Genomic DNA, 12,537 nt, shown 5'->3' on the forward strand with positions numbered 1-12,537 from the left:
AAAATTCTCCACGTTGTTGAGTAACAGAGGCCCAATTGCTGCGAACGGCGACAAATCGATAATTGATGGTCGTCATTAACACTGGTCGATACTCGTACAGCTGCGATATTTTCTTCAGTTCGCTCTCTACGTAAGCGTGTTGGTGGTTTGGTTGGTGATGTCCAAAAATGTAAATTTGGTTCTAAATTTAGTCACAATAGCTCGAATAGTCGCTTCCGTGGGTCGATTAAACTGACCATAAAATGGAAGAAGCGCGCGATAAACTTTCTTAACAGAAAACGCATTTTTATAATAAAATTCAATGATTTGCAAGCGTTGGTAAGACGATTCGTGGTTAAATTATAGACCAAACTGAAGATGTTTGACAGTGAAACAAAACACGAAACGTGCGTCAGCTGTTTAAACCAACTGTTTAAAAAGATAATAGCTAAAAAATCACCCGTTATATTGAAAGAAAATTGTTAGAAACCAACGAAAATTTGAAGCCACTTGATGCGTGAACTTTTTTATTGACTGCATTTACCTAATTAGAATAGAAGTTATCTTAAAATTCTGAATAAAAAGTTGGAAATTTTGGTGGAATTTTCGGAAAAGTTAAATTTTTGTGAATTTTATACGAAGGTGGAAGCTTTGAATGATATGGTTATTGCTTTAGAATGCACTATCCTTGTCAAACAAGAAAAAGTGTCGAATCCTTTTTTTAATTCGTTGCTCTACTATTATGTTGATCACAGGTGTGGTGTATGCGCAAACAAATAGATGACAAACACGTAAAAGTTAAGTCACAAGATAAAACGACATTCAAACAAACTAAATCAACTGCGTTGCAACACTTCTGCATCAGGTCAGCAAAATCTAGATGGAGGGGGGTACATATGTATGTGTCTATGTATGTATATATACTTGAAAATCAAAATGTGTATATTACTGCAAAAGCCTCTACGCAAAAACGGGAATGAAAAATGTAACTTAAATTAGAAGCAAAAAGCTGAAAAACTACAAACATCAAACCCCTGTAAGTATGCTACGAAAACGTTGGCATTTACTCACACATTAAGAAAATACTTGTGATACAACAAATACAACAAACAACATTTTGTTATGAACAATTAAAAAATTCTTTTGCAGACATAAAGAATATATTGACAATTTTATGAAAATAAAATTTAGCATTTAATCGCTCCGTCACAGCTTTTCGCTGCGCACATTCTTGCCGCTCAATTTTGAATGTGTGTGCATAAAAAGAGAGAATTTTCAAGTGGCTGCAAGTGAATAAATTACCATTAATACTGTTGTATACGTGTTCTTATTGTTGTATTTGTTTTTCGATAGCAACATTAAAAATGGTTCTGAAACACATTTGCATTTTGTATATTGCATAAATGCCATTAACTATGCCCCTGTATGGGTGTTCATATGCATGTGTGTCTCTGCATATGACTTTTTGCTACTGCAGGCAATTTTCGCGTTGTCGAGAAGCTAGAAAGAATATACATTTTTTTTGTTTTTATGTTGTAGTACGGGGAAAGCGCGGTTACTTACGGTTTGTTAGGGTGGACAGGTGGAAAAGGGGATGCAGTCCGCTATGGATGCTGGTAGTCAGCGTTCAACACGCTGCACATAAATAAGGCGACAAGCGCGACATGCTATTGTCGTGGCAATATCATTGGTATTGTTGTTGTTGTTTGTGCACAACTCTGTTGCAGCTGTGATGCTGTTATTGCTGTTATTGGTATGTGTTTTATGCAAATTTTTGCTGTCGCTGCTGCTGCGTTCACTTTAACTAGCTTACAGCTTTGGCTAGTTGGTTTTGCTGATAACTCTTGTGGCTGTTGCTCTTGCGCTTTTATTGTCATTGTTGTTGTTGTTGTCGTTGTTGTTATTATTTGCACTGCCACCTTAGTGCTCATTGTCGCCTATGGCATTGCATACATGTTTAAGCGTATAGTACTGGAATGCTGTTGTTGTTGTTGTTGCTATTGTTAGTGATACTTTTTCATTATTTCTAGCCATTATTTAAATATTTTGTTGTTGCTAGTACATTGTGCTTGTCGCCTTTATTGTTCTTATGCCTGTTGCTGCTGCTGCTGTTTTTGTTGTTGTTCACTTCACTCCATGCGCGCACCAGCATACAAATGTTATTTACGAGCTTTTCGTGGCGTTCTTGCGAACAGTCTGCAGTCTGTCGTTTCAAGTCTCCATGCTTGGGCCTCTGTTACCACACCCCGCTGATCGAATGCAAGTAATTATTATATTTTTTGCTGCACTTCATTTGTGGCCATAGTTATTGTTGTTGCCGCTGCTGTGGGCTAAGCGATCGTGCACTGGGTGCGCTGCATGTGCGTAGGTAGTGGCTATTAGTTTCGTGAAATTTATTTTATTTTTTATTTTCATGTTTCTTGTTTTGTGTGTTTGTGTTTACTCTAAGCTACTGATGGAGCCAACACAAAAGAATTTGGCCACCATGAGCGCCAGCTACTAACTATATTCTATTGCTTGAGTGGCCAACGGTGGCTCATTTATTTCGCATTCCTGTTGTTTTGGACTCGTGTTTTAGCGCCATTGTTGCGCTGTTAGAGTTGCAATGGTTCTTGTTTGTTTTTGGTTTTATTTTACAAAAGTCAATAAAGTTATGAAAGAATTTAGTACTAGCAAAATTAACTTAACCCTGGATCGGGATCGGCATCGTTGGTCAAAAGGGCATCGCGCGTTCATATTTTCAAGCTTTCTCCTCTTGTCATTGCTTGGTTGGCTCCAATTTTCTAAATTATAATTTTCTAAATATTTCTTAAAATATAAATTTTGATTTAAAATTAACTTACGAGTATTATAATAATAAAATCCGCTGTTGCCTTTATTTATGCGCAGAATCCATTCAATATGGATTTAAAATAAGTCATCATTCCCAGAAAAAACTGGGACTTGGACTGTTGATTTTCAAAAATGTATGATAGTAGAACATAAATACAGTGTGACCTCTCCTAATGGGCACCTCTGTTAGCCGGACATCTCGCTCGAGCGGATATTTTTTTTCTATACCAAATCTTATCAAATTGGAAGAAGTTACCACCTTTTGAGTGGACATTTCTCTTGGATGGACAAAAGCTGACTGACAGTGAGTGTACGCCCAAGATAGGACTCCCTGCATATATTTTAAGTGTTAATGAAGTAGTATAGCAGCATTGGCGAAAAAGTCTAGTATTTCAAAGCGCTATTGAAACTCTTTTGTGCCTGATTTTATTGTTAAATGCACGAGTAGAGTTTTCTTTTCATTGCTTGAAGCTTTCATTTATGAAGCTTATCTTGTTGTCAGCAAACTACCTTAGTCTTATTAGCACAGAAAACGAAATTGGGGGTTTCTATGGTGTTCAAGGCAATGAGCGGGCAGACAAGATTGACAACCGCAGACAACATTGACTATCCACCGGATGTGCTGTGCATAGATGGTCTGCAACTTGTTTCTCTTGGGGAACTGTTAAGGTTCTTAAAAATATCTGGGCAGTTTGCAAAGGAGTAATGAGTCTCCGTCGGCTGTCTGATTTTTTTAAATTAACTGAGAGTGGGATAGCGGTTGGCGGATGTTGCCACCATATTGTCGTCACCGTGTCTTCAGGAAAATCTGGGACAAGGTTGCGTCAGCATGCAACTTCCAGTTAAGCTTGAAATTGAAATTTGAAAAGGTCGAGCCAAGGAGCACCAGGAGATTTGGTGGCTCCTAAAACACTCAGGCTAAAGAGCCCATTGTATTTAAAGCTCTGGAAAGGGGGTAGATAGTCAAGGAGGGAAGGAGAAAAGTATCTGAGAAAGAGATAGGAAAGAATAGAAACAGAGATAGAGATAGTTAGTCCTGTGAGAATTTTCCAGATTCTTTGGCAAATCTGTAAATATCCTCCAGTTTGAGAGAACGAATATTACTCATTCTCATGACATCGGAACCCAATACTCGTAGTCGTGCTCTAGCAAAGGCAAGACACTCACAGAGAAAGTGCTCAGTGCTATCCGCCTCCTCTCAGCTTGTCAGGCATACCGGGTCCTCGATGATTCCAATGGTGGTCATATGCTGACCCCATGGGTTGTGTCCTGTAATGATACCGACCATCAACCGAATGTCTTTCCTTCTAAGTTTTAGTAGAAAGTTTGACAGTTTTCTGTTCGGACTTGTCACAAAACACTTTGCAGTTCTGCAGCGTTCTAGACCGGACCATCGCTCTTTATGTAGATTGCCTACATAATCGCTGATCAAATTCTTGATTCCTGCGGAACTGATTCCGATTATTGGCTCTGGCCCCTGTGGGGGCACCGCTGATCCACGGTTGGCCAATTTGTCGGCAATTTCGTTTCCGTGAACAGCGGAGTGTCCCGGAACCCATATAAGAACAAGCCTGTTTTGTCTTGCGAAAGAATTAAGCTTCTTCTTACATTCTTGAACAATCTTTGAGGTTTGCTTCGCGTTCTCCAGGGCCTTCAGTGCAGCCTGACTATCACTGAAGACTCCAATCTGTTTCCCACTCAATCTCCTCTCGATTATTCATTTGGCTACTTTCAGGATGGCAAACACTTCTGTTTGGAAGTTTATGCTGATCTTTTTCATTCCTGGTAAAGCTCTTTTCCTGATGAAAGAGATGACGGCTATTTTGGACGGGTTCATATCCAGATCTACCCCAGCACACTATCTTTTTGTCAGGTTTAAAGCTGTTTGCAGTATGTCGTAAAGAGTGTTCTCGAACCTGCGTCTCGCTTTAATTATAACGTCAGCACTAGGCTGCACAGGAGGTGTGATAAGACTTCCCCGACGGACACCCCTAAGTTATTTTGTAATTGGATAGTACTGTCCGCTGTTGTGGCTTCAGCTATCCTTGTCTGTAGCAGGGACTCTATCCATCTGCAGATGGGTCCCTGCACGTTTCCCTTTTCTAGTACGCGACATACCCCTGAGTGAGAGGCATTGCCATTTTATCGGAATAATTATTAGTACTCGAGTATTTATTATTTTTATAAAAGCAATTATTTTTAGTTTTAATAAAATGCTGTGCAATTGAAATTTGTATTCTAATTTTTTTAATTTTTTTTTATCCTTTTCTCTTTCAGTCTTGTCTATTTTCAACATTTGTTGCAAACAACATATCTCGCCAGCCGGTCTGATTGCCGCAATTGCCCATTATAGCTGCCGCTAATGTGCCCAGAATAAATCAAAACACTACAAGTGCCATACACAAACAAAGAAACGCCGTTACGACGTAACAAAACGTAACGTAAATCAACGCAACGAATTCCGTCCAATCATACTGAGATTCTTAGTGCCTTTTTACAAAACTAAAAAAAAGTTTTAAACAACAAGCAACATGATATAATATTAAGAGTATAAAATTAAGGACATTACCATAGTTAAGAACAGAGCTTCCAAAAGTTAAACTGAAAAAGAATAGCAGTAAGTTAAAGTAGCGCGTAAATAATAAGAACAAATCATATTTCTTTAGAAAGCCATAGAACAAATCAATTGGAGCAGCTTACACAATTCTGACATAAACTTAAGCTAAGCTTGTCAGATTGGAATTGTCCTAAGCTCTTAATGAACGCTTCATAAAGCACACGAAAGCCGCTAACACCGATTGGAAAGCTCTTAATAGCAAACGAAAGCATTCGTAAAGTTCAATCATTTAAATCATAAAGCGATAATATATAGCTTCACTCGCTCAACAATATTGTCCTTAGGCGTGCCTCGAACTGGAGCTTAAGTATAAGAAGCATAAGATGTCCGCATCGCCCGCCACAACTAGTGTCATCACTTCAAACGAACTTGCCATACAACAGCAGCAACAGCAGCACCACCACCAACAGCAACAACAACAACATCAACACCAACAGCAACTTCAAGCGCACACCTCTCCGACGCGTGTCTCACTCCCGCCTGGTGTTACTGTCACCAACGTTGTAACCACAACCTCTACAGGTGCAGCTGCTGCCGTCGGCGCCAACGGTTTGTCCCTCATGCATCGCTCACCTGACAGTCCACAGCCTGAGTTGGCCACTATGACGAATGTAAATGTACTCGATCTGCACACAGACTCCTCGAAGCTCTACGACAAGGACGCTGTTTTCATCTATGAAAGTCCGAAGGTGGTGCTGCCTACAGTGGGCTCGGGTGCGACGGTAACCAGTGATGAGCAAGTGATTGATGCGCGCATGGTCGCCCAATTGAACGAACAACAAGCAGCTGTTGCTGCGGCTGCTGCCACCGACAATCAGCCATTGGCTAAGATCGAATTCGATGAGAATCAGATAATACGCGTAGTTGGGCCGAATGGCGAGCAACAACAGATAATTTCACGTGAGATAATCAATGGTGAACATCACATTCTGTCGCGTAACGAGGCTGGCGAACACATACTCACACGCATTGTTAGCGATCCGACAAAGTTGATGCCAAGCGATAATGCCGTCGCTGCAGCGATGTTCAACCAGGCCCAAAAGATGGCCAATGACCATGCAGTCTATCAAACTTCGCCATTGGATGCTTCAATGTTGCAGCATTATGAGCCGGACAATGTTGTCAAGGCGGAAGTGGATATATACGATGATCCGAAGAAACCGCCGGGTGGTGGCGGTGGTGGCCAACAAATACTCTATACTACAACTGGACCGGATGCTGGAAAACAGCTTTCTCATTTACCGGTAACGGCGAAATTGGAATCGGATATGTATCCGACAGACAAGCATATTGATTTGATTTATAACGACGGCAATAAGACCGTCATATACACGACCACAACCGATCAAAAAGGACTTGAGATCTACTCGGGCAGCGATTTGAGCGGCCTCGTTGCCGATGGGCAGGTAGTGGTCCAGGGTGGACTGCAATATGCCGGCGCCGGTGCTGGAGGTGGACAGCCTGTTTACATTGTGTCCGATGGTGGCTTGCCGCCGGGCGTCGAAGGACATTTGCAAAGGTGAGTCAAATTTGAATATTTACAATAAATTTTTGTTTTCTCCGAAGTGCAGGGAGGTTAATTCTGTTACTAAAATTACTGTAACAAATATAAGTATTAATGACTGGGAAATACGAACTAAAAGCAAGAATAATAAAATACAAGATTGCGCTCATCAGAGAGGAGTGGCATCACACTGGTGCAGGTGCGTGAGGGAAATGTGAAAATACAAACAATAATGCAATAATAAGAAGAATTTACAGAAACGACACTCGAATAATTCATTGAGAGAAGAATTGCGGTACGGTTGCCAGCTTTGTATTTTATACATCGAGCGGGAGAGGGATTGATGGCGCTCAAGAGAATTGTGCAGTGGATACCAGAAAGTTCACTGATGCTCCATTTCACTCGATAAACTTGGATTAAAAGCCAATCAACCTTATAATTGGTGGTTTCTAAGTTACCGTGTCAGATAACAAAAAGTTTTTGTTAGCGAGTTTCCCTATTTGCTTATTCTTCATTCGCCTACAATTATAAAACTCTGTAATTATCAACCAGCTTATGAAAGAATTGACGAGGGTTGTTAGTTGTATTTCGGGCCTAATAATTGGCACATTCGTGGCTGAAGTGATTTTATAATTTTTCGAAATTATCTCAGGTCACACTTTTGCATTCGGTTGAAACAATTTTCGAAGCACTTTGTCCAGTTGCGTTTCTAGGGCGTTTTTTTTTTAAATCCATGAGATTCAATGCGAATACGTCATTTTTTTTTTTTAAATGATGGTTATGAAAATCACATGCACAAACCTTGAGTGGAGAAGAGAGAAAAGGGAATTGATTTACACTGCCTTCTAAACCCAAATTGGAAAACCTTTCAGCAAAAAAAAAGAAAAAAAAAATCGTGCAGCAATTTCAGCCAAAAAGGAAAGTTTTTCAGTTTCAATCAAAAGCATTGGTAGAATAAATGTGAAATTCCTTTCTAATTCGATTATGTTGAAATACATGGTGGCTAAAAAATATTGTTAAACTAATTTGTTTGTTTTAAGTCGACTCCAAACGGCTTTTTCTATCATTTAGTGTTTTATGCCCCAAGGATCGAACCTTAACACTTCAGAATGGTAGTCACGCTCGTGATACTCGTATTTTTTTAATTGGTCTTCAAAATAAGTGAATTTAATGTCCGCCACTCTCGGTGATGCTTTTGCGACATCTAATCAACCCAATTCAAATCAATGCTGCCTGGAGACTTACAGCAGGAATTTCCTAAATTATCGTTCGATGGGTTGCTTTATATCGTTCAAATTTATTGATTTTGTTTTGTGAGCTTTCTGTTTCCAATAATCCCACAAAAAAATTCTTGCAGCAAGATGAGGGCACCTTAGGGCCAAGGAATGTAGAGTTTCTTGAGATCAGCTTATTGGAGAGTTTACGCTCCAATTTTGTTACAACAAGCCGTGTTATGCGACAAGTTGCACCACCTTGTTGATAGCACACAACCTTGAAAAGAACTCTCTTTCGGCATAGATCCGGAAACAAAAATTCTTTCAACTTTTTTAAGAAACGGTCTCCATCGACAATAACGTCATTTAAAAAAAAATGTCAGGCTCTACAGTGACCCTTCATGAGACTGCACACCATCCTGGGACACAAACTGCACAGAATTTTCTCTCATTGAGTATCTGGAGATTAGAGTCACTCCATATTCGAGAGTGCTGTTTGTTGACATTGCCGTTTTGCTCAAAATATGCTTCGCCAGACACAAAAATGCAGTTCACTTTGTCTTCGTCTTCTTCCACCAATTGAATGAACTTTCCGCAAAACTCCAAGCAATGCGGAGAGTCTACGGCATTCTGTATGTTTGTTAGTTGAATTTTAAACGCAAATAATTTTAAATCTTTATGCAGAATTGTCTGCTGGCACCGAAGCTTTACTAATGGCCTGCACCACAGCCTCTACATGATAGGTGGTTTACTGTGTCTGAATTGAGGGATTTCGATTATAACGCATTTTGGTGAATATTGCGCTCTTGACAAAATTATTCATAAGCCTAATGATCGTATACCTGCCAAGCGTACGCCTATATGCCCTTTGGATGAATGCCACGGACTCTTTCTTGAAAGTGGCACACATTCCAAATTCTAGTTTGATTGTTCCAATCCTCCATTTTCGTAAAATATGAGGATTAGGCCGGGTCGATTTGTGGGGATGCAAAAAAATCGCCCATTGCTCTGTGAAAATCATATTCTAGGGATCAAAATAAGAAACTTTGCCGAAGGAACCATACCTCTAAAACGAATTCTGATGTCCCCCAATTTGGGTCGAACTTTTTAGTTTCTTTTCTCATGTTAAGGCCAAAAATGGTGATATTTTGAAATGATTGTATTGGGAACCCCCTAGGGGAGTTCCAGGGGGTGTGCCACTGGCATGGGTGGATCGGCAGTCCAAAGTTAGGGGGGGTCGGTCATTCATTTGGACTAGATTGGAGCACTTTAAATGGGTCAAAATCGGATTTTTCGTTTGACCCAAATTGGGGGACATCATAATTCGTTTTAGAGGTATGGTTCCTTCGGCAAAGTTTCTTATTTTGATCCCTAGAATACGATTTTCACAGAGCAATGAGCGATTTTTAAATCGACCCGCCCTAATGAGGATCTATGAATAAAATTAAATTAAAATTACGCAGAAGGAAAGTTTTATACGTTTTTTTTTAGTAGCACCTTTCATAAACCAACCTGTATTTTTTTTTTTAATTTAAATCTTTCTACGAAATTTTCTCTATTTTTAACGTTAAATCCAATAGTCTACTTAAAAATATTTCCTTACGCAAACCAATCGTTCTAATTGTACTTTATTGTCGGCGTCATTGTCGCCTTCGTCGCGAGTGCGTCTTGGTGTGGCATGCAACATGTCGAGCGCTGGCATGTTACCGTTACTATGTCGTTGCTGTCGCTGACAAAGTGATAACACAACTGTCACACTACACTCTTCGCTAATGGTCCGAAAGCCGGCACCTACGCCCCGCCATACCAATGCGATCGAACGATAAATTCCAAGCGACAGCTGCATATTTTTGCTACAATTTAGCTGAGCGGGCGGACGAAAGGCAGCGTTGCATTAGGCGACTGAAATTAATTGCTGCGCTTTATGGTTTCAATGAAATGCGCAACAATTGCTTGCTGTCCTGTTGTTGGTATTGGTTTTGTTTTTGTTAGTATTATTTTAAGTAAGGCTATACGAGCGAATTCAATTTATTTTACTGTTGCATATTTTAATTCCATTTGCTGTTGTTTCCCTTATTGTTGTTGGTATTATTGTTTGCTTTATTTCGTTTTGTTGGCGCTGCATTTGTACATTTTAATTATTTGCAATTCATTTTCGTTTTTATAGCTGTCACCGCCGTCGCCGCCAACATCTATTCGAACGATTTTAAGCTTTGCAGCGCTCAACGCTGTGACGCCATAAAATCGCGAAATCATTGCGCATTCGTGTATTCGGGTATTTCTGTATGTATGTTTTTATGTATGTACATAGTTGCGTTGTAGTTGTAATTGTAGTTGCAGGGGCTTTGAAATTCTCGCTGGCGTTCATTGATCGTTGGTCGGCGGCGCTCGTCGTCTGTTGCCCGCTGCCTCTTTTGGAGTTTTATTGAAATTTCATGTTCATTGGACATTTTTCTATAATCTTGTTGACTTCATTGACTGCAACGGGCGCACATGTGATGATATAGGTATACATATGTATGTATGAGTATAAGGATAAGTATAGCATTAGATATGTATGTGTATGTGGAGTGTATATTGGGATGGGCATGGAATACAGGGTGGTAGTGGCATCAACACAGGTAGGCATCACACGGTTCGGATTTAAAAGAATAGGAAGGGACAGGTGGGGTAGAGATGCATTACTCCTGTAGCACGTCCATTCTCCATACATCCGATCCAAGAATTTACCATTTAAGTCAAGCGAAAGCCGGACAGCGGCAGAGGAAATGCTTTGTACTATCTTCATTCTGGGCACAGTGCATCGGCGATGATACCTATGGTGACCATATTCCATCCGCATAGATTATAAACCGTAATTTGTCCTTTCAGCGCCCGTAGCTCACTCCTTCTTTGACTGAGAGGTAATTTTGTTAAGACGCTGGTAAGCCGTTTTTCAAGAAACACTTGATTATATTGCCGGTTTAAGTACTATCCTCACAGTTCTCATGAGTTTTATTGCTCAGAGCCTTGATGTATGATACTTGACTATTCCAGCTTTACTTGGTAGTAAAACTGACTTTGGTCCAATAAAACACTCCAAGGATCCCCAGTTCGCCAATTAATCAGCCAGGTCATTGCTTTGAATACCACAGTGTCCTGTCACCCATATAAGTTGAACCACATTCCGCCTTGTAACATAGTTTAGTCTCAACTCACATACCTGTATAGTTATGTTTGGTGTTTCAAGGGCTTTTAGAGCAGCATTATTATATATCCTTGCCACTTTTCGCCAACTATCCAGTCTGCTACTTTAAGTATTGCAAGACTTCCCATGGGAGACTGTTGCCGTTATATCTAAAGCAGTAAAGCATCTGAAGTTACTGTCCAAATGCCATCCCGTTCCAATACCATTTTCAGTTTTGGTGCCGTGCGTGTAGAAAGTTCGTACCGAGCTCCTCAAGAGAAAGCTCTCCATTATTCTATTGCAGGAAAACTAACTACATAGTGCCTTGCATAGGGGTTCCAGGTATTGGTTTGTAGTTGAGTGCAATAAACCGAGGGTGTTGCTTTGGTTCTGATAATCGTTAATTCAAAATTTACTGTGTCCATTAGTGCTTCTTCTCACACGTGACGTCTTACGTAATCGAGGAGACTCAATCGGAACATGTTTCAAAAGTTTTTTTTTTTTGATTTTGTAATCTGCCACATATCAATATTCGTATTATCAGGTCAGTCCATAAGTTCGTGCGTATTTTACCCATAATTTCATTTTTGTACGATTTTTGCATACAAAAATGTATTCGTGGAATATAACGGAACTATTTATATTTCCATTGATATATTGTGCATTCAACAAGTGATTTTAATCGAGGATAGAACTACGTGTTGTTCAAAAATAAAATGGATTCTTCGAACGCGTATAAGAGGCATATTTTATATTTTTTTTATAAAAGTGGTAAAAATGCAACAACTGCTGCTGCAGAAATAAACACTGTTTTTGGAGAGTATACCGTGAGTGTAAGGACTGCGCAAAAGTGGTTTTCAAAATTCCGAAGTGGTAACTGCGACGTGGAGGATGCCCCGCGCGCTGGTCGTCCTGAAGTCTTTAACTCCGACGCTTTGCTCGAACTCGTGGAAGCTGAGCCAAATTTGACAGTCGATATGATAGCTCAGAGGTTAACTTCATCACATGGATTAGTTCACAGGCACCTTGTTCAGTTGGGAAAGGTTTCAAAGCTGGAAAAATGGGCTCCGCATAGACTTTCCGTCGCCAACCTTCAGCAGAGAGTGAATGTGTGTTCTCAGCTACTGCAACGGATTGAAAATGAAAGTTTTTTGAATCGAATCGTTACTGGTGATGAAAAATGTATATCGCAAACGCCAATGGTTAGATAAAGATGAAACACCAG

At 40.0% G+C, this 12,537-nt stretch overlaps 1 protein-coding gene across 1 annotated transcript in view; it reads left to right on the forward strand.

Moving 5' to 3' along the window:
• Positions 1 to 7,036, forward strand: part of LOC128866000 (protein grainyhead-like) — a 58,613-nt gene extending 51,577 nt beyond the window's left edge. The window contains exon 3 of the mRNA XM_054106452.1: positions 5,089 to 7,036. Within this exon, the coding sequence (XP_053962427.1) occupies positions 5,752 to 6,951 (1,200 nt within the window). The 5' untranslated portion in view covers positions 5,089 to 5,751 and the 3' untranslated portion in view covers positions 6,952 to 7,036. The remainder of the gene's footprint in view (positions 1 to 5,088) is intronic.
• The last annotated feature ends 5,501 nt before the right edge of the window (positions 7,037 to 12,537 follow it).

The sequence above is a fragment of the Anastrepha ludens genome, chromosome 6 (assembly GCF_028408465.1).
Source record: "Anastrepha ludens isolate Willacy chromosome 6, idAnaLude1.1, whole genome shotgun sequence".
NCBI lineage: Eukaryota > Metazoa > Arthropoda > Insecta > Diptera > Tephritidae > Anastrepha > Anastrepha ludens.